General features: G+C 47.5%; 1 protein-coding gene across 1 annotated transcript in view; it reads right to left on the bottom strand.

Annotated features, from left to right (window-relative positions):
- The window catches only part of LOC126109428 (zinc finger protein 1-like), a 236,720-nt gene that overhangs the window by 21,286 nt on the left and 195,333 nt on the right, over positions 1–20,101 (bottom strand). The window contains exon 5 of the mRNA XM_049914462.1: positions 4,139–4,286. Coding sequence (XP_049770419.1) covers positions 4,139–4,286 — 148 coding nt within the window. The remainder of the gene's footprint in view (positions 1–4,138; positions 4,287–20,101) is intronic.

The following is a 20,101-nucleotide window of genomic DNA, read 5'->3' as shown; positions in this document are numbered from 1 at the left end:
GCTGCCCATGTAGCTTCAACACGATACCACAGTTCATCAAGAGTAATGACTGGCGTATTGTGACGAGCCACTTGCTCGGCCACCATTGACCAGACGTTTTCAGTTGGTGAGAGATCTGGAGAATGTGCTGGCCAGGGCAGCAGTCGAACATTTTCTGTATCCAGAAAGGCCCGTATAGGACCTGCTACATGCGGTCGTGCATTATCCTGCTGAAATGTAGGGTTTCGCAGGGATCGAATGAAGGGTAGAGCCACGGGTTGGAACACATCTGAAATGTAACGTCAATGCGAACAAGAGGTGACCGAGACATGTAACCAATTGCAGCCTATACCATCACGCCGAGTGGTACGCCAGTATGGCGATGACCAATACACGCTTCCAATGTGCATTCACCGCGATGTTGCGAAACACGGATGCGACCATCATGATGCTGTAAACAGAACCTGGATTCATCCGAAAAAATTACGTTTTGCCATTCGTGCAGCCAGGTTCGTCGTCGAGTGCACCATCGCAGGCGCTCCTGTCTGTGACGCAGCGTCAAGGGTAACTGCAGCCATGGTCTCCGAGCTGATAGTCCATAATGCTGCAAACGCCGTCGCACTGTTCGTGCAGACGGTTGTTGTCTTGCAAACGTCCCCATCTGTTGACTCAGGAATCGAGAAGTGGCTGAAAGATCCGTTACAGCCGTGCGGATAAGATGCCTGTCGTCTCGACTGCTAGTGATTCGAGGCCGTTGGGACCCAGCACGGCGTTCCGTATTACCCTCCTGAACCCACCGATTCCATATTCTGCTAACAGTCATTGGATCTCGACCAAAGCGAGCAGCAATGTCGCGATACGATAACCCGCAATGGCGATAGGCTACAATCCGACTTTTATCAAAGTTGGAAACGTGATGGTACGCACTTCTCCTCCTTACACGAAGCATCACAACAACGTTACACCAGGCAACGCCGGTCAACTGATGTTTGTGTGTGAGAAATCGGTTGGAAACTTTCCTCGTGTCAGCATGTTGTAGGTGTCGCCACCGGTTGCAACCTAGTGTGAATGCTCTGAAAAGCTAATCATTTGCATAAGACAGCACCTTCTTCCTGACTGTTACATTTCGTGTCTGTAGCACATCATCTTCGTGGTGTAGCAATTTTAATGGCCAGTAATGTCGATACCGAGCATGTGACTTTCAGGTACGACGTCTGATCTGTACGGGAATACACACAATGGAAGTGCGAGCACAGATCGTAGACGTATGGTAAACGACATAGGGAAGTTTGGCTATGGCTCTGAATCGTGCACGGATAGCCAAAACGTAAGGCGGGTTCGAGTCCCGATGCGGTACAGATTTTCATTGTCGTCATTCCATTCTACAGGCGACGGTAGCCATTATACACAACTGAGAATTCATCTCATGTACTCCCTTAGATAGCTCAGTCGGCAAGTCTACCTGCGCTTACGTTTTAGCAAGATAATGTCCGCCCGCACACGGCGAGTGTTTCTATTGCTTTGTCTTCGTGGTTCCAAATCCTACCTTGGCCAGCGAAGTCGCCAAATCTCTCCCCAACTGAGAGCATTATTGTCAGGTCCCTCCGACTAGCTCGGGATTCTGACGATTCTGTCCAATTGGACAGAATTTGGCACGATATCCATCAAAATGACGTCCAACAACTCTGCCAGTGAGTGTCGAGCCGACTAACTACTTGCATAAGGGCCAGAGGTGGGCCAACACGTTATTGACTTCCTCAATTCGTGGAGATCGTTCTCTTCAATAAATGATCCAATTACTCTGAAATTTGTGATTTGCAGGTGAAATCTGGCGATTTCCGTCCAGTTAGTATAATTCTTTCGTCGTGCGTCGTTTTGTTTTTTTGTCTTGGTGTGTATATGTAATAACAGTTACGTGTTGTTGTTGTGGTCTTCAGTTCAGAGACTGGTTTGATGTATCCTGTGCAAGCTTCTACATTTCCGAGTAACTACGGCATCCTTCCTTCTGAATCTCCTTAGCGTATTCATACCTTGGTCTCGCTCTACGATTTTCACCCTCCGCACTTCCCTCGAATACTAAACTGGCGATCCCTTGATGCCTCAGAACGTATCCTACCAACCGCCTTCTTCTCCTAGTCAAGTTGTGCCACAAATTCCTCTTTCTCCAATTCTAATCACTACCCCTTCATTAGTTGCCAAAGGCCTTGCCGACTCCCGTGAAATCACCGAAGTTAAGCGCTGTCGGGCGTGGTCGGAACTTGGATGGGTGACCAGCCGCCATGCGCTGTTGCCATTTTTCGGGGTGCACTCAGCCTCTTGATGCCAATTGAGGAGCTACTCGACCGAATAGCAGCGGCTTCGGTCAAGAATACCATCATAACGACCGGGAGAGCGGTGCGCTGATCCCACGCCCCTCCTATCCGCATCCTCCACTGAGGATGACACGGCGGTCGGCTGGTTCCAGTAGGCCACTCGTGGCCTGACGACGGAGTGCTTTTTACCTCCTCATCAGTTACATGATCTACCCATCTAATCTTCAGCATTCCTCTGTACCACAATATTTCGGAAGCGTCTATTCTCTTCTTGTCTAAACTATTAATCGATCATGTTTCACTTCCATACATGGCTACATTGCATACAAACACTTTCAGGAAAGACTTCCTTACACTTAAATCTATACTCGATGTTAACTAATTTATCTTCTTCAGAAACGCTTTCCTTGCCATTGCCAGTCTACATTTTAGATGCTCTGTACTTCCAGCATCATAAGTTATTTTTCTCTCCAAATAGCAAAACTGCTTTGCTACTTTAAGTGTCTCATTTCATAATCTAATTTCCTCAGCATCATCTGATTTAATTCGACTACATTCCATTATCCTCGTTTTGCTTTTGTTGAAGGATATAAGATGGACATCAACATGAACATCAACAACAGTTACGTACCTGGATAAAAAAAACACATTGGATGTGCATGTAATAGCTTATTTATGAGAATTTTTTGAAACTTTACTGCGTGATTTCTCGAAACAGTCAGTTAAAATTGTTTGCAGCCGAGGTCTCCATTTAAGGTATGGTAGGTGTCAGAAGAAGAAAAAGGTGTTCGAAAGAACAATGAAATTTATCAGTTAATGAAGCAACCCACTATCATCCAGAAATTAAAAAGTAGGAAACTTCCCGGCAGATTAAAACTGTGTGCCGGACCGAGACTCGAACTCGGGACCTTTGCCTTTCGCGAGCAAGTGCTCTACCAACTGAGCTACCCAAGCACGACTCACGCCCCATCCTCAGAGCTTTAATTCCGCCAGATAGTTCGAGTCTCGGTCCGGCACACAGTTTTAACCTGCCAGGAAGTTTCATATCAGCGCGCACTCCGCTGTAGAGTGAAACTTTCATTCTAGAAACATCCCCCAGGCTGTGGCTAAGCCATGTCTCCGCAATATCCTTTCTTTCAGGAGTGCCAGTTCTGCAAGGTTCGCAGGAGAGCTTCTGTAAAGTTTGGAAGGTAGGAGACGAGGTACTGGCGGAATTAAACCTGTGAGGACGGGGCGTGAGTCGTGCTTGGGTAGCTCAGTTGGTAGAGCAATTGCCCGCGAAAGGCAAAGGTCCCGAGTTCGAGTCTCGGTCCGGCACACAGTTTTAATCTGACAGGAAATTTCATATCAGGGCACACTCCGCTGTAGAGTGAAAATCTCATTCTAAAAAGTAGGAGACTGCAATGGGCTGGACATATGGCCAGAATGGAAAACAACAGGATCACCAAGAAAGCATGTGAAGGAACTCTTCGGGCAACAAGACCATTGGGCCGACCTCGTACAAGGCGGAAAGATGACATAGAAAAGGACATCGCAGCATTAGGAGTTTCCGCAGGGTGGAGAGAGGCTGCGAGAGATAGAGGGCGGGGGAAGCAGATCGTTGATGCAGCGCGTGGTCTACAGGGCCTGTGATCGTTGAGAAGATAGACAGATAGATAGACAGACAGGTGTCAGGCGGTAACAGGTAATACGAGTGGCTGCAGTTTGGAAAAGCAGTGCGCGTGGAGGAATGGTAGGAGACGATGTGGACTTACACTTCTCGATGATGGAGGCGGCGGCGGCAGCGGCGGCGGCGGAGGCAGCGGCGTTGTTGGCGGAGGCGGCGGCGGCGGCGGCGGCAGCCGGGCCCCGGCCGCCCCCGCGGCCCACCTTGAGGTTCATCACGAGACACTTCTTGGACGTCATGTGGCTCGAGTAGGAGCCGGAGTGCGAGAAGCGCTTGCCGCAGTTGGCGCACTCGAACGGCTTCTCGCCGCTGTGGATGCGGATGTGCTCCTGCACAGGCAGAGACAGCGAGAGTTGAAACCCGGGCTCGTTCACTCAGGGCCGCGGAGTATCCGGGGCGGAGGTGCCCGCGGCCCGATCACCAGAGCAGGCGTGAGCTTGCCTCTGCTCTCCGAGATCTTGGCAGGAGGGCTCTCCTTCACACTCCCCCCCCTCCCCCACCCCACCGTTCCTCACATTTCTCTCGCCATCACCACCACTGTAAACTGTACACACACACACACACACACACACACACACACACACACACACACACACACACACACACACACACACACACATACATATATATATATATATATGTGTGTGTTATTACAAATGATTGAAGCGATTTCACAGCTCTACAATAACTTTATTATTTGGGATATTTTCACAATGCTTTGCACACACATACAAAAAGTTTTTTTAGGCATTCACAAATATTCGATATGTGCCCCTTTAGTGATTCGGCAGACATCAAGCCGATAATCAAGTTCCTCCCACACTCGGCGCAGCATGTCCCCATCAACGAGTTCGAAAGCATCGTTGAAGCGAGCTCGCAGTTCTGGCACGTTTCTTTGTAGAGGAGGTTTAAACACTGAATCTTTCACATAACCCCACAGAAAGAAATCGCATGGGGTTAAGTCGGGAGAGCGTGGAGGCCATGACGTGAATTGCTGAACATGATCTCCACCACGACCGATCCATCGGTTTTCCAATCTCCTGTTTAAGAAATGCGGAACATCATGATGGAAGTGCGGTGGAGCACCATCCTGTTGAAACATGAAGTCGGCGCTGTCGGTCTCCAGTTGTGGCATGAGCCAATTTTCCAGCATGTCCAGATACACGTGTTCAACCGTTTCTTCGCTCACTGCAGGCCGACCCGTTGATTTCCCCTTACAGAGGCATCCAGAAGCTTTAAACTGCGCATACAATCGCCGAATGGAGTTAGCAGTTGGTGCATCTTTGTTGAACTTCCTCCTGAACTGTCGTTGCACTGTTATGACTGACTGATGTGAGTGCATTTCAAGCACGACATACGCTTTCTCGGCTCCTGTCGCCATTTTGTCTCACTGCGCTCTCGAGCGCTCTGGGGGCAGTAACCTGAAGTGCGGCTTCAGCCGAACAAAACTTTATTAGTTTTTTACGTATCTGTAGTGTGTCGTGACCATATGTCAATGAATGGAGCTACAGTGAATTTATGAAATCGCTTCAATCATTTGTAATAGCCCCGTATATATATATATATATATATATATATATATATATATATATATATATATATGGCCCGGTCACGATCAATGGACCACCCTATATACAGGGTGTTACAAAAAGGTACGGCCAAACTTTCAGGAAACATTCCTCACACACAAATAAAGAAAAGATGTTATGTGGACATGTGTCCGGAAATGCTTAATTTCCATGTTAGAGCTCATTTTAGTTTCTTCAGTATGTGCTGTACTTCCTCGATTCACCGCCAGTTGGCCCAATAGAAGGAAGGTAATGTTGACTTCGGTGCTTGTGTTGACATCCGACTCATTGCTCTACAGTACAACCAACAATGTATCAATCCTCATTTCAGTGCAAATGTTCTCTTTACGGATGAGGCTTCATTTCAACGTGATCGAATTGTAAATTTTCACAATCAACATGTGTGGGCTGACGAGAATCCGCACGCAACTGTGCAATCACGTCATCAACACAGATTTTCTGTGAACGTTTGGGCAGGCATTGTTGGTGATGTCTCGATTGGGCCCCATGTTCTTCCACCTACGCTCAATGGAGTACGTTATCATGATTTCATACGGGATACTCTACCTGTGCTGCTAGAACATGTGCCTTTACAAGTACGACACAACATGTGGTTCATGCACGATGGAGCTCCTGCACATTTCAGTAGAAGTGTTCGTACGCTTCTGAACAACAGATTCGGTGACCGATGGATTGGTAGAGGCGGACCAATTCCGTGGCCTCCACGCTCTCCTGACCTCAACCCTCTTGACTTTCATTTATGGGGGCATTTGAAAGCTCTTGTCTACGCAACCCCGGTACCAAATGTACAGACTCTTCGTGCTCGTATTGTGGACGGCTGTGATACAATACGCCATTCTCCAGGGTTGCATCAGCGCATCAGCGATTCCATGCGACGGAGGATGGATGCATGTATCCTTGCTAACGGAGGACATTTTGAACATTTCCTGTAACAAAGTGTTTGCAGTCACGCTGGTACGTTCTGTTGCTGTGTGTTTCCATTCCATGATTAATGTGATTTGAAGAGAAGTAATACAATGAGCTCTAACATGGAAAGTAAGCGTTTCCGGACACATGTCCACATAGCATATTTTACAGGGTATATATATATATATAGCCTGGTCACGATCAATGGACCACCATATATATATATATATATATATATATATATATATATATATATATATATATATATATATAATCCAGTATACAGGGTGGTCCATTAATCGTGACTGGGCCAAATATCTCAAAAAATAAGCGTCAAACGAAAAAACTACAAAGAACGAAACTTGTCTAGCTTGAAGGGCGAAACCAGTTGGTGCTATGGTTGGCCCGCTAGATGGCGCTCCCATAGGTCAAACGGATATCAACTGCGTTTTTTTTAAATTAGGAACAACCATTTTTTATTACATATTTGTGTAGTACTTTTTTCGATTTGTGATAGATGGCGCTGTAATAGTCACAATTTTAGACGAACAATTGGTAACAGGTAGGTTTTTTAAATTAAGATACAGAACGTAGGTACGTTTGAACATTTTATTTCGCTTGTTCCAATGTGATACATGCACCTTTATGAACTTATCATTTCTGAGAACGCATGCTTTACAGCGCGATTACCTGTAAATACCACATTAATGCAATAACTGCTCAAAATTATGTCCGTCAACCTCAATGCATCTGGCAATACGTGTAACGACATTCCTCTCAACAGCGAGTAGTTCGCCTTCCGTAATGTTCGCAGATGCATTGACTATGCGCTGACGCATGTTGTCAGGCGTTGTCGGTGGATCACGATAGCAAATATCCTTCAACTTTCCCCACAGAAAGAAATGCGAGGACGTCAGTTGATATCCGTTTGACCTGTGACAGCGCCATCTAGCGTGCCAACTATAGCGTCATCTGGTTTCTCCCTTAACGCTAAACAAGTTTCGTTCTTTATAGTTTTTTCGTTTGATCCTTGTTCCGTGAGATATTTGGCCCGGTCACTATCAATGGACCACCATATATATAATCCACTCCTCATATACACTGAAGCGCCAAACAAAGTGGTATAGGCATGCGTATTCAAATACAGTTATGTGTAAACAGGTAGACTACGGCGCTATGGTTGCCAAAGCCAATGTAACACAACAACTGTCTGACGCAGTAGTTTCAACGTGGTGTTATAGTCGTCGCACGAGCGATGGGACAAAGCTATTCCGAGGTAGTGATGAAGTGGGGATTTTCCCGTACGACCATTTGAGTATAGTGGGAAATGCAGATACCAGACTCACATTGATCGGAAGAATCTTAAGGAAATGTAACTCATCCACTAAAGAAGTGGCTTATAAGGCACTTGTTCGCCCGATTCTTGAGTACTGATCATGTACCTGGGATCCCTATCAGGTAGGACTGATAGAGGAGATAGGGAAGATCCAACGAAGAGCGGCGAGTTTCGTCACGGGATTGTCTAGCTGGCGGAGGTGCTAAACAAACTCCACTGGCAGACTTTACAAGAGAGGCGTTGAGCACCACGGAGAGATTTAATACTGAAATTTCGGGACAGTACCTGAAACGTTCCCTCTGGAAAATTATGTATTACTGTCTGGTAAACTTCTACGTTATTTTATACAAAGACAGCTGGGTAAAACTGAACATGCTCAGACATTTCTCTCTTTACTTTCTGATCATCACTAAACTGACACACAATATTTTTAGCGCAATGCAATCTTTCAATAGTCCCTACAAAAGAATGGCCCTGACTAAAAATGACCTATACCTTTCATGAATCACTTAAATCACAAAAATCTTCGTTACTCGAAGTACTGCAATACAGCGAGCGCCACTACTGCCAGCCAAATAAAAGATTCAAACTACTGAAGGCACTAACTACTGATAGGCATAGTTAGCAAATGAAAGATTTTGATAGAGAACAAACAATGTATTTACCTTAATAGTGTTCAAAAGTAACAATATATATATCAGTTCATGACATCCAGTGTTACAAATTTCCTTTTTCTGACGGACACGCGTCCAGATCGTCAGCTGTAAAAACTTTGCCATTTCTCTCCCCACATCCACCACTGCTGGCGGCTCACTTCCAACTGCACAACGCTACGCGCTGTTCACATCCAGCTGCCCTACACTACAATAGCGACTATTCGAACAATGCAAACCGGCCACAGACTGCACACAGCACAGTCAGTGATTTTCATACAGAGCGCTACGTGGCGTTCTGAACATAAAAACCTAAACACTTTACTTACAAATCTTTCAAGAGGCTGGTTCAAATGGCTCTGAGCACTATGGGACTCAACTTCTGAGACCATTAGTCCGCTAGAACTTAGAACTAGTTAAACCTAACTAACCTAAGGACATCACACACATCCATGCCCGAGGCAGGATTCGAACCTGCGACTATAGCGGTCTCGCGGTTCCAGACTGCAGCGCCTAGAACCGCACGGCCACTTAGGCCGGCTTTTCAAAAGGAGTCGTACAACATATTACTCCCCCCCCCCCCCCCCCCCACATACACCTCGTGTATTCAACACGCGGCGAAAATTTGAGAAATTGGAGCCAATACAGAGGCTTACCGAAATCATTCTTCCCACGCACTATTCGCGAGTGGGACAGGGTTGGAGGGATCAGATAGTCGTAACGAAAGTACCCTCCGCCACACACCATTACGTGGCTTGCGCATTATGATGTAGATGTAGACGTACCGTTTACAGCACTCTTTGACGACAAATTCGGTAAGCCTGCCGCGGTGGTCGAACGGTTCTTGGCGCTCCAGTCCGGAACCGCGCGACTGCTACGGTCGAAGCTTCAAATCCTGCCTCGGGCATGGATGTGTGTAATGACAAAAAAAAAAAGTTCAAATGTGGGTGAAATCTTATGGGACTTAACTGCTAAGGCCATCAGTCCCTAAGCTTACACACTACTTAACCTAAATTATCCTAAGGACAAACACACACACCCATGCCCGGGGAGGACTCGAACCTCCGCCGGGACCAGCCGCACAGTCCATGACTGCAGCGCCCTAGACCGCTCGGCTAATCCCGCGCGGCTGTGTGATGTCCTTAGGTTAGTTAGGTTTAAGTAGTTCTAAGTTCTAGGGGACTGATGACCTCAGATGTTAAGTCCCGAAACACTTACACGGGAACCTCCCCATCGCACCCCCCCTCAGATTTAGTTTTAAGTTGGCACAGTGGATAGGCCTTGAAAAACTGAACACAGATCAATCGAGAAAACAGGAAGAAGTTGTGTGGAACTATGAAAAAAATAAGCAAAATATACAAACTGAGTAGTCCATGCGCAAGATATGCAACATCAAGGACAATGTAAGCATATGTGCGCCGTGGTCTCGTGGTTAGCGTGAGCAGCTGTAGACGAGAGGTCCTTGGTTCAAGTCTTCCCTAGAGTGAAAAGTTTACCTCTTTATTTTCGCAAAGTTATGATCTGTCCGTTCGTTCACTGACGTCTCTGCTCACTGTAATAAGTTTAGTGTCTGTGTTTTGCGACCGCACCGCAAAACCGTGCGATTAGTAGACGAAAGGACGCGCCTCTCCAATGGGAACGGAAAACTTTTGAGCGCAAGGTCATAGGTCAACCGATTCCTCCACAGCAAAACACATCTAATATATTCTATACGACACTGGTGACTGCATGTGCGTCACATGACAGGAATATGTTGTCGACCCACCTAACTTGTACACTTGGCGAATGGGTAAAAAGGTTCTTCTACCTTGCCCGATTTAGGTTTTCTTGTGGATGTGTTAATCACTCCCAAGAAAGTGATGAAAACATGAGAGTTTGTCACATAAACTGCAACAAATAAATGCAACAGTTTCACAGTCGCACAGCTTCCCGGTGCTCTGTCAAAACATATGTTTTTAACCATTTCAAATTTTTCCGTGTGTAGACCGTCAAATCCTGCATATGTCCAAGCACTTCTGAACATGTCCTGGAATTTTGGAGATCAAAGTTGATTATGTGTGAGCGCCTGAACTTTGATAATTGACACACGATCACCTCGCATCGGACGGACAGATAATAATTGTCTGAAAAATTAAACTTTTCACTCGAGGGAAGACTTGAACCATGGACCTCTCATTCCTTCTTTTTTTTTTGTTCGGACGAGAACCGGTGTATTTTTTTTCTTTTTCTTTTTTTTTTTTCAAAGACTTCCTGGCGAAGTTGGTTAGCACATTCTCCCTCAAACTGAGATATTTACTGCAATTTCGTACCTCATGGTCATTACACTAGTTTAAAATGCTTAAGGAAGTATCTTTGTCACTTCAGAAAGGTGGTATGGAAACGGGGCTGGCAGGGGTGGCTGTATAAAAAGAAAAAAAAATGAAGGGGAGCCAACAGCACCCGATGTTCCCAGGCGGTCACCCATCCAAGTACTAACCGGGCCCGATGTTGCCTAACTTCGGTGATCGGACGAGAACCGGTGTATTTTTTTTTCTTGTTACTTTTTTTATATCTTTTTATTTTTATTATTCTTTGTTTTTTTAATAATTCAAGTGGAACCGCATCCTATTACTCAGTTACTCTCTCTCTAACTTTCTTCGTTTTTTTTTTGCTTTTTTGTCCCTAATATGATCATATATATACTAGTTTATAGGTAGGTATATAACAAAGATAGACCGATACATGAGGACTGATTATATTTCATCACCTGACGCTAACGTAGCTGCTAACACTAACCACGGGACCACAGCGCTCCTGAGCTCACCCTATCCTTGATGTTGCCTATCCTGCACATGGACTACTCGGTTTGTATATTTTTCTCATTTTTTCCCTAGTTCCACACAACTTCTTCCTGTTTTCTCGATTGATCTGTGTTCAGTTTTTCAAGGCCTATCCACTGTGCCAACTTATAACTAAATCTGATGGGGGTGCGATGGGGAGGTTCCCTTGTTAGAGCCATTTGAACCAAATTCGGGAAGTAACACCTCCGCCGGGACTCGAATGGGCGGGAATTTTTTTTTTCTTTCATCTGCCTCGCATCCCAGTGACAGAATGGTATGTAAATTCTGCGTAACCGCCCCCTGTGTTATTGTACACTTCGGATTTGCATCCCACCCCGGACACCCCCACCCAGTGAATGCGAGCCACCGTCCGTTACTTTGCGCTCGCTGTATACATCCGCACCAAATATATGCATATTCGCAAGCAAGCTTTACAGACACACAGCGAGACCACGGCGAGAGGCCGGCCACACACACACACACACACACACACACACACACACACACACACACACACACAGAGAGAGAGAGAGAGAGAGAGAGAGAGAGAGAGAGATGTCGATGCGCGCCGGAATGGAATTGCCAGTCAGTAGCCACTAAACTGGCGTGGCGTGCAGAATTTCCGAAACTATATTTGCGGGGCTAGGTGGCGGCTGCGAACGCTACGGTATATAAATACCGCACAGCCAGGGGCCGTTCTGTGTTTACGCTAGCGGCGGCAGCGGCGGCCACGGTGGTGATTTGTGTGTAGGTACCGCACAAACATCGCGGCTGCATTCCACTTCAGTTTTGGAAAATAATGGCGGCCGATTGCTAATTCAGTTTGGCTAGCATTAAACACAGCCGGTCCGGCTGCCGAACTGATGACGGCTCGTTTTAACAACGAATATATAATAGTCGCCCGGGCCCGCGCGGGAATGTGCTAATGTTATTGGTTCGCCCCGTGTGGGTGGGTGGGGGAGGGGAAGGGGGGAGGGATTGGATATGAGCGCTGGAACTTAATGTCCCCCACACACCAGGCCATCTGCTGCATTAGGGCAACCACTCCGTAGAGCGCAGTAGGGTACAGTAAAATCGACATGTCTTACCTCTGAAAAATACACGCACATTCTATCGTTTTTAAGAGGGGTAGGACGTCAAACGGGCTGACTTGGAACAGGAGAGGCGCCGCAGGACATTTTATTTTCTACTGTCTATACTTTTACAAGTAAATTCATAAAACTTTGTCAGCATGACCAGGAAGGATTCAGGATTCAAACTCGTAGCAGCCGAAGTTCAAAAGCATAGCAAAATTATTTTTTTTTACATGTGAAATTTCATCATTTTTTCACTTACTATTGGCTGCGTTTGTTGCTATAGGTACTGTGGTGTCACCGCCAGACACCACACTTGCTAGGTGGTAGCCTTTAAATCGGCCGCGGTCCGTTAGTATACGTCGGACCCGCGAGTCGCCACTATCAGTGATTGCAGACCGAGCGCCGCCACACGGCAGGTCTAGAGAGACTTCCTAGCACTCGCCCCAGTGGTACAGCCGACTTTGCTAGCGATGGTTCACTGACTACATACGCTCTCATTTGCAGAGACGACAGTTTTGAATAGCCTTCAGCTACGTCATTTGCTACGACCTACCAAGGTGCCATATTCAGTTACTATAATCTGAACAGATAATATTGTGAATCATGTACCGTCAAGAGCGAAGTTCATCATTAATGTATTAAAGTTAAGTATCAAACTAATTACGTCCGCTTTCTGAATTCTAATTCCTTGTCATGTTCCAGACCTCACGTCAGTATAGTCCTTCCCTCCTCACGCCAGCCTGCGTGAGCTAAAACGCGTGCATTTCGGCCTCCATTCGTAACATGGTGTTGGCTCTTCTGCCAACACAACAGGTACACTTTTCTTCATAAGTAAGAGAGATTGTTCGATGAATTTTGCACAGCATACAAACCTTACTTACAGGTGTCTGGAACTCTAGAATCTATTTACCTTATGAAAAAATGAATGAGCCGTTACGTTTTAAACTTTGTTTAGAAAAAAATCAAATTTTGTAGTTTATTATCTCAAATTTTACCACAGTTTTTAATGGATTTGGAAAATTCTAGAGTTTCATACACCTGTAAGTATGGTTTGTATGCTGTGCAAAATTCATCAAAGAATCTCTCTTACTTGTGAAGAAAAGTGTACCTATAGCAACAAATGCAGCCAACAGTAAGTGACAAAATGATGAAATTTCATATCAAAAAAATTTAGTTATGTTTTTGCACTTCCACTGTTATGAGTGTGAATCCTGAGTCCTTCCGCGCGACCGCTGCGGTCGCAGGTTCGAATCCTGCCTCGGGCATGGATGTGTGTGCGGTCCTTAGGTTAGTTAGGTTTAAGTAGTTGTAAGTTCTAGGGGACTGATGACCTCCGAAGTTAAGTCCCATAGTGCTCAGAGACAATTGAACATTTTTTTTTTTTGAATCCTTCCTGGTCATGCTGACAAAGTTTTATGAATTTATTTGTAAAAGTACAGACAGTAGAAAGTAAAATGTCCTGTGGTGCCTCTCCTGCTCCAAGTCGGCCCGTTTGACGTCCTACCCCCGTTAAACCTAACTAACGTAAGGATATCACACACATCCATGCCCGAGGCAGGATTCGAACCTGCGACCGTAGCGGTCTCGCGGTTCCAGACTGAAGCGCCTAGAACCGCTCGGCCACACAAGCCGGCGCTAGCGAACAGGGAAGTTGTATTTATGGCTTACTGGTTTATGATTAGAGAATCTGAATTTGCAGTAACAATAAATAAGGCTGAAGATCAGAAAGAGGGGTGAAGGGAAGATGGACACAAGGGTGGGAGGAAATGGAAAGGGACGCAGGAAATGGGCAGAGAGAGAGAGAGGACAGAAGGAGATTGACAGAGAAATGGGAGAGGAGGTGATGAACTGAGAGAGGAAGGAGAGAGAATGCAGGAGGAGAGGGGGGAGGGAGAGAGAGAGAGAGAGAGAGAGAGAGAGAGAGAGAGAGAGGAGGGGGGGGCATGGAAGAGGTGATGAGGGAGAGAGCACGAAAGAGGAGGAGGAGGAGGAGAAAGAAAGGGGGACGCGTAACTGGACAGACAGGTGTGAAAACGAGATCAGGACATACACTGAGTTCCAAGCTCGTGGTCTCACAGTAGTGTTCTCGCTTCCCGAGCACGGGGCCCCGGGTTCGATTCCCGGCGGAGTCAGGGATTTTCACCTGCCTCGAGATGACTGGGTGCTGTTGTGTCGTCTTCATCATCTTCATTCATCCCCATTACGGTCGTAGGAAGGCAATGGCAAACCACCTGCGTTAGGACCTTACCTAGTACGGCGGTGCGGGTCTCCCGCATCGTTCCCCTACGCTCTGTTAAGGAGTATGGGACTTCGTCATCACCACCCAGTTAACATATACAGGGTGTCCCAGCTATCGTGTCCACCCAAAATATCTCTGGAGCAATAACAGCTGTTGGAAAACGACTTTCACCGGTATCAATGTAGGGCTGGGGCCCATGAATGTACATATTTGGAAACATTCTAAAACGAAAGTGTTGTATAGCTAGAGAAGGCCGAAATGCACGCGTTAAACTCAAGTAGTCTGGCGTGAGGTCTGAAACAGGATACGTAATGAATGCTATAAAGAAAAGTACGTAGCTTCTGGAATACTTAACTTTAATCCACATTTGTAGAACATCGCTCTTGACGATACAGAAGTATTATAGCAATTGAATACGGCGCCTTGCTAGGTCGTAGCAAAATGTAGCTGAAGGCTATGCTAACTATCGTCTCGGTAAATGAGAGCGTAATTCTCAGTGAACCATGGCTAGCAACGTCGGCTGTACAACTGGGGCGAGTGCTAGTACGTCTCTTTAGACCTACCTTGTGGTAGCGCTCGGTCTCCAATTACTGACAGTGGCGACACGCGGGTCCGTCGTATACTAGCGGACCGCGGCCGATTTAAAAGTTACCTCCTAGCAAGTGTGGTGTCTGGCGGTGACATCACAGAAAGCATATGTGTTTTTTAACACAAACTTATGTTTTTTTAAATGGACCTCCTATATTTTTTCTTCAGCAATCCATAGCATGACAAAGCACATACACAATGGCGTTGATTGCATCGCAATATTCCCATTACATCCCGAGATATTGAGACGCGAAGTTGACGCTGGAAACACCCGACATGCGCTGCTAGCGCACGTCCTGAGGCTCAGGCGTGAACCCCATGCTGCCCGTAATCGCGATGTGATTGACATGCGTAATCACACTTCGATACTTATCAAGAGGTCCGAAACGAATAATACGGTCTGCTGCCATCCTGCTGCGATTACGGGCAGCATGGGGTTCACGCCTGAGCCTCAGGACGTGCGCTAGCAGCGCATGTCGGGTGTTTCAAGCGTCAACTTCGCGTCTCAATATCTCGGGATGTAATGGGAATATTGCGATGCAATCAACGCCATTGTGTATGTGCTTTGTCATGCTATGGATTGCTGAAGAAAAAAATATAGGAGGTCCATTTAAAAAAACATAAGTTTGTGTTGAAAAACACATATGCTTTCGTTTTGGAATGTTTCCAAATATGTACATTCATGGGCCCCAGCCCTACATTGATACCGGTGAAAGTCGTTTTGCAATAGCTGTTATTGTTCCAGAGATATTTTGGGTGGACAAGATAGCTGGGACACCCTGTATATTAGAAACGTATACTTTTTCGTTTCTTCCTTTTCCGTTTAAATAAACTGCGGCACAGCAATTCGTGGTCGGGTACAGCTAGTTATTAAACAGCACCTCGTGTGATGGATGTAGGTGCCACGAAGTCCTCTGGAGACGGATCGGAGGCAGACGGCTTCTGCTAAGAGGCCGGCCTCACAGGGGAGATGTTTGCATGCAGACAGGGCGCCCCCCGCCAACAACCAGCACTCTTCCACCCCCACACTCCCTCCCCCACCCCCTCTCACGGCAGCAGCCAGATCCGGCGCCGCCATCAAGGCCGGTCTGCGACCCCAAAAACAACCCGCAGTGCCTGCCTCTTTGTTACGTAATAAATCATCTCATTGTTACCGTTGTGGCAGACGTGAAAGGAGAGTTAGTGGGGGGCGAAGGGAGAGGACTCAGTCAGGGCGGGGGAGGCGCTAGAAGTGGGGGTGGGGGGAGGTGTGTGTTCCCCTCCCCACCTCCCGTGCGGGGTGGAATCTTGGCAGCGTGACGTCAACACACGGCGGAGTGGAGGGTGCGGAGAAAGGCGCGACGCTGCACGCTGGCGTACAGTAATTAAACCGGGAGCTGGTAGGGGGGGGGGGGCTGTGTAGTGCAGCGGCGGGGCGCGGATGCAAATGAAAGGGTCCGGCAGGCTGCGCCGGACTCTTAAGAGAAAGCCACTCCAAAGCCATCAATCTTAGCAGGGAGGGCCAGAAAAACACGGCCCTCTTCTGCCGCGGTGAGGCGGGCCGGCCTGAGGTGAGGTGAGTCAGCGCCATCCAGCCCCCCCTGTACGCCTGTCCCTGCTGTTAACCTCCATCTGTGTCCCTCTCTGTAAAGCCCAGCTGCTACCCGCCCCACGGAGTAGGCCAGGGCTTCCCAACGCCGGCTCTTTCTAGGGGGTCCACGGCCACCTTTCAACAAATCGTGTAAAATAATGAGTAAAATTATTGAATAAAAATGTGAAAATCATAACTATTTTTTTTCGTGTGAAAAACGTGTGTACTTTTACTTCAGGTCGTATCCCCAAGCAGCCTTTCCGGTTCCTAAGTGAGAACGTGTACACAGTCTAGTGCCGGAGAATGCGGCTTCTCTGATCGACTGTTTAGCAACAGTACGGGGGTCTTCCGGCCACCCAGGAAGATTAAGGAAATGCTGCGACCCGTGAAAGATAATCTCGGCGTGAGAGTACCGGGAATTTACAGCATTCCTTGCGAGTGTGGCAAAAGTTATGTGGGCCAGTCTATAAGAACTGTCGCCGATCGCAGTGTGGAACATGAGCGTCACCTGAAATACAGGTATCTAGAAAAATCAGCGGTGGCTGAGCACAGTTTGTTAAATAAACATAAGATTTTATTCGATGAAACAAGACTACTTGCTCACGCTTCAAACTATTGGGACTCTGTCATCAGGGAAGCAGTTGAAATTAGACTCTGTGAAAATAATTTCAACAGAGATTCCGGTTATGCACTCAGCAATGCATGGAAGCGCGCAGTTGATATAGAAAGAGCGCAGAGGGAGACTTCTTACATTCCTCGCAGTTCTCCGCCTGTTGCGATGGATGGCGCTGCAAGCAACGCTGGATAAAGCGCGCAAACAAAATCTATGGATATAGAGGCCGCCACCTCAGTACGCATCGGTTTCACCGTGACGTCATCCAGCCAATGAGAAGTCGTCCACTGCTTATAAAAAGCGGAAGCCTCACCGGTCCACGACAGTCAGTTTTACCCCTGACGAAGATGACGGAGGTAGTCATCGAAAGCTTGGGATTTTATCCAAATTTGACGCGGCAAGTAAACCGAGAACTTTTTATGCAATACGGGGGTCATTTGTGCCCCGGTTCACGGCGCTAGATGCGGTGAAACCTTTTGCGCATGCGCGGAGCGAGCTTTGTCGACCAATCACAGCGCTTGCTGACACCTATGCGGCCCCAGGCATCATTAAATGTTAAACTCGCTTTGTCAGTGCATTACCTACTCCATAAGTCGATTTTTGACCAGTTTATTACTTCTAACATGGATCTGTGGCTCAAGTCAGGATCATTGAAGAAGGGTGCAGTTTCTCCATCGTCTTCACAACAAGGGAAGTTTCCAGTTGAAATGAATGAGGAGGGAGGACGACCTGTGCGCGATTTTGTCATCACTGCACTGCTCGCCTGTGCAAACACATGGTGCTCCGACTGCTTCGACACACTTATCATTCGATTTCACAAAAACTACACTCCTGGAAATTGAAATAAGAACACCATGAATTCATTGTCCCAGGAAGGGGAAACTTTATTGACACATTCCTGGGGTCAGATACATCACATGATCACACCGACAGAACCACAGGCAGATGAACACAGGCAACAGAGCATGCACAATGTCGGCACTAGTACAGTGTATATCCACCTTTCGCAGCAATGCAGGCTGCTATTCTCCCATGGAGACGATCGTAGAGATGCTGGATGTAGTCCTGTGGAACGGCTTGCCATGCCATTTCCACCTGGCGCCTCAGTTGGACCAGAATTCGTGCTGGACGTGCAGACCGCGTGAGACGACGCTTCATCCAGTCCCAAACATGCTCAATGGGGGACAGATCCGGAGATCTTGCTGGCCAGGGTAGTTGACTTACACCTTCTAGAGCACGTTGGGTGGCACGGGATACATGTGGACGTGCATTGTCCTGTTGGAACAGCAAGTTCCCTTGCCAGTCTAGGAATGGTAGAACGATGGGTTCGATGACGGTTTGGATGTACCGTGCACTATTCAGTGTCCCCTCGACGATCACCAGTGGTGTACGGCCAGTGTAGGAGATCGCTCCCCACACCATGATGCCGGGTGTTGGCCCTGTGTGCCTCGGTTGTATGCAGTCCTGATTGTGGTGTTCACCTGCACGGCGCCAAACACGCATACGAGGATTATTGGCACCAAGGCAGAAGCGACTCTCATCGCTGAAGACGACACGTCTCCATTCGTCCCTCCATTCACGCCTGTCGCGACACCACTGGAGACGGGCTGCACGATGTTGGGGTGTGAGCGGAAGACGGCCTAACGGTGTGCGGGACCGTAGCCCAGCTTCATGGAGACGGTTGCGAATGGTCCTCGCCGATACCCCAGGAGCAACAGTGTCCCTAATTTGCTGGGAAGTGGCGGTGCGGTCCCCTACGGCACTGCGTAGGATCCTACGGTCTTGGCGTGCATCCGTGCGTCGCTGCGGTCTGGTCCCAGATCGAAGGGCACGTGCACCTTCCGCCGACCACTGGCGACAACATCGATGTACTGTGGAGACCTCACGCCCCACGTGTTGAGCAATTCGGCGGTACGTCCACCCGGCCTCCCGCATGCCCACTATACGCCCTCGCTCAAAGTCCGTCAACTGCACATACGGTTCACGTCCACGCTGTCGCGGCATGCTACCAGTGTTAAAGACTGCGATGGAGCTCCGTATGCCACGGCAAACTGGCTGACACTGACGGCGGCGGTGCACAAATGCTGCGCAGCTAGCGCCATTCGACGGCCAACACCGTGGTTCCTGGTGTGTTCGCTGTGCCGTGCGTGTGATCATTGCTTGTACAGCCCTCTCACAGTGTCCGGAGCAAGTATGGTGGGTCTGACACACCGGTGTCAATGTGTTCTTTTTTCCATTTCCAGGAGTGTATTTGACCCAAAAATTTGATTTTTCTTCGGATTTCACGAAAAACGACACACACACACACACACACACACACACACACACACACACACACACACACGACTGTTACGAAATATGCGTGCTCCTTACACAACAGTAGCCAAATAGCGGAAGTGAACAGACCATAAGCGGCAGCTTTCTCAACAGCGAACAGTTTGGACGTGACGTTGATTGCTCTTGGAGGAAGACAGCTCCATCGTGTGAAATTTCAATTACCAAGTAATTTTAATAAGGCTATAGTGTGCTGAACAAATGGCGTAAATCCACTAGTAAGTGTCTGGATAAAGTGGGAATTCAAATTGGATCGTTAATTTCAAGTCGTTTTCATTCATCTCTAAACCAAAGACCATTGATACTTCGGGGAGAGGGGGAGGGTCATTGGGAACATGGCACTTGCATTAAGAAGCTTTCAGTTCCCACGGGTTTCGCTCTGAAATTTAAAGTTACTGTGCTCTTGACTGACTAGGGGTCC

The sequence above is a fragment of the Schistocerca cancellata genome, chromosome 12 (genome assembly GCF_023864275.1).
Source record: "Schistocerca cancellata isolate TAMUIC-IGC-003103 chromosome 12, iqSchCanc2.1, whole genome shotgun sequence".
NCBI lineage: Eukaryota > Metazoa > Arthropoda > Insecta > Orthoptera > Acrididae > Schistocerca > Schistocerca cancellata.
This window is presented reverse-complemented; position numbering and strand designations above follow the sequence as displayed.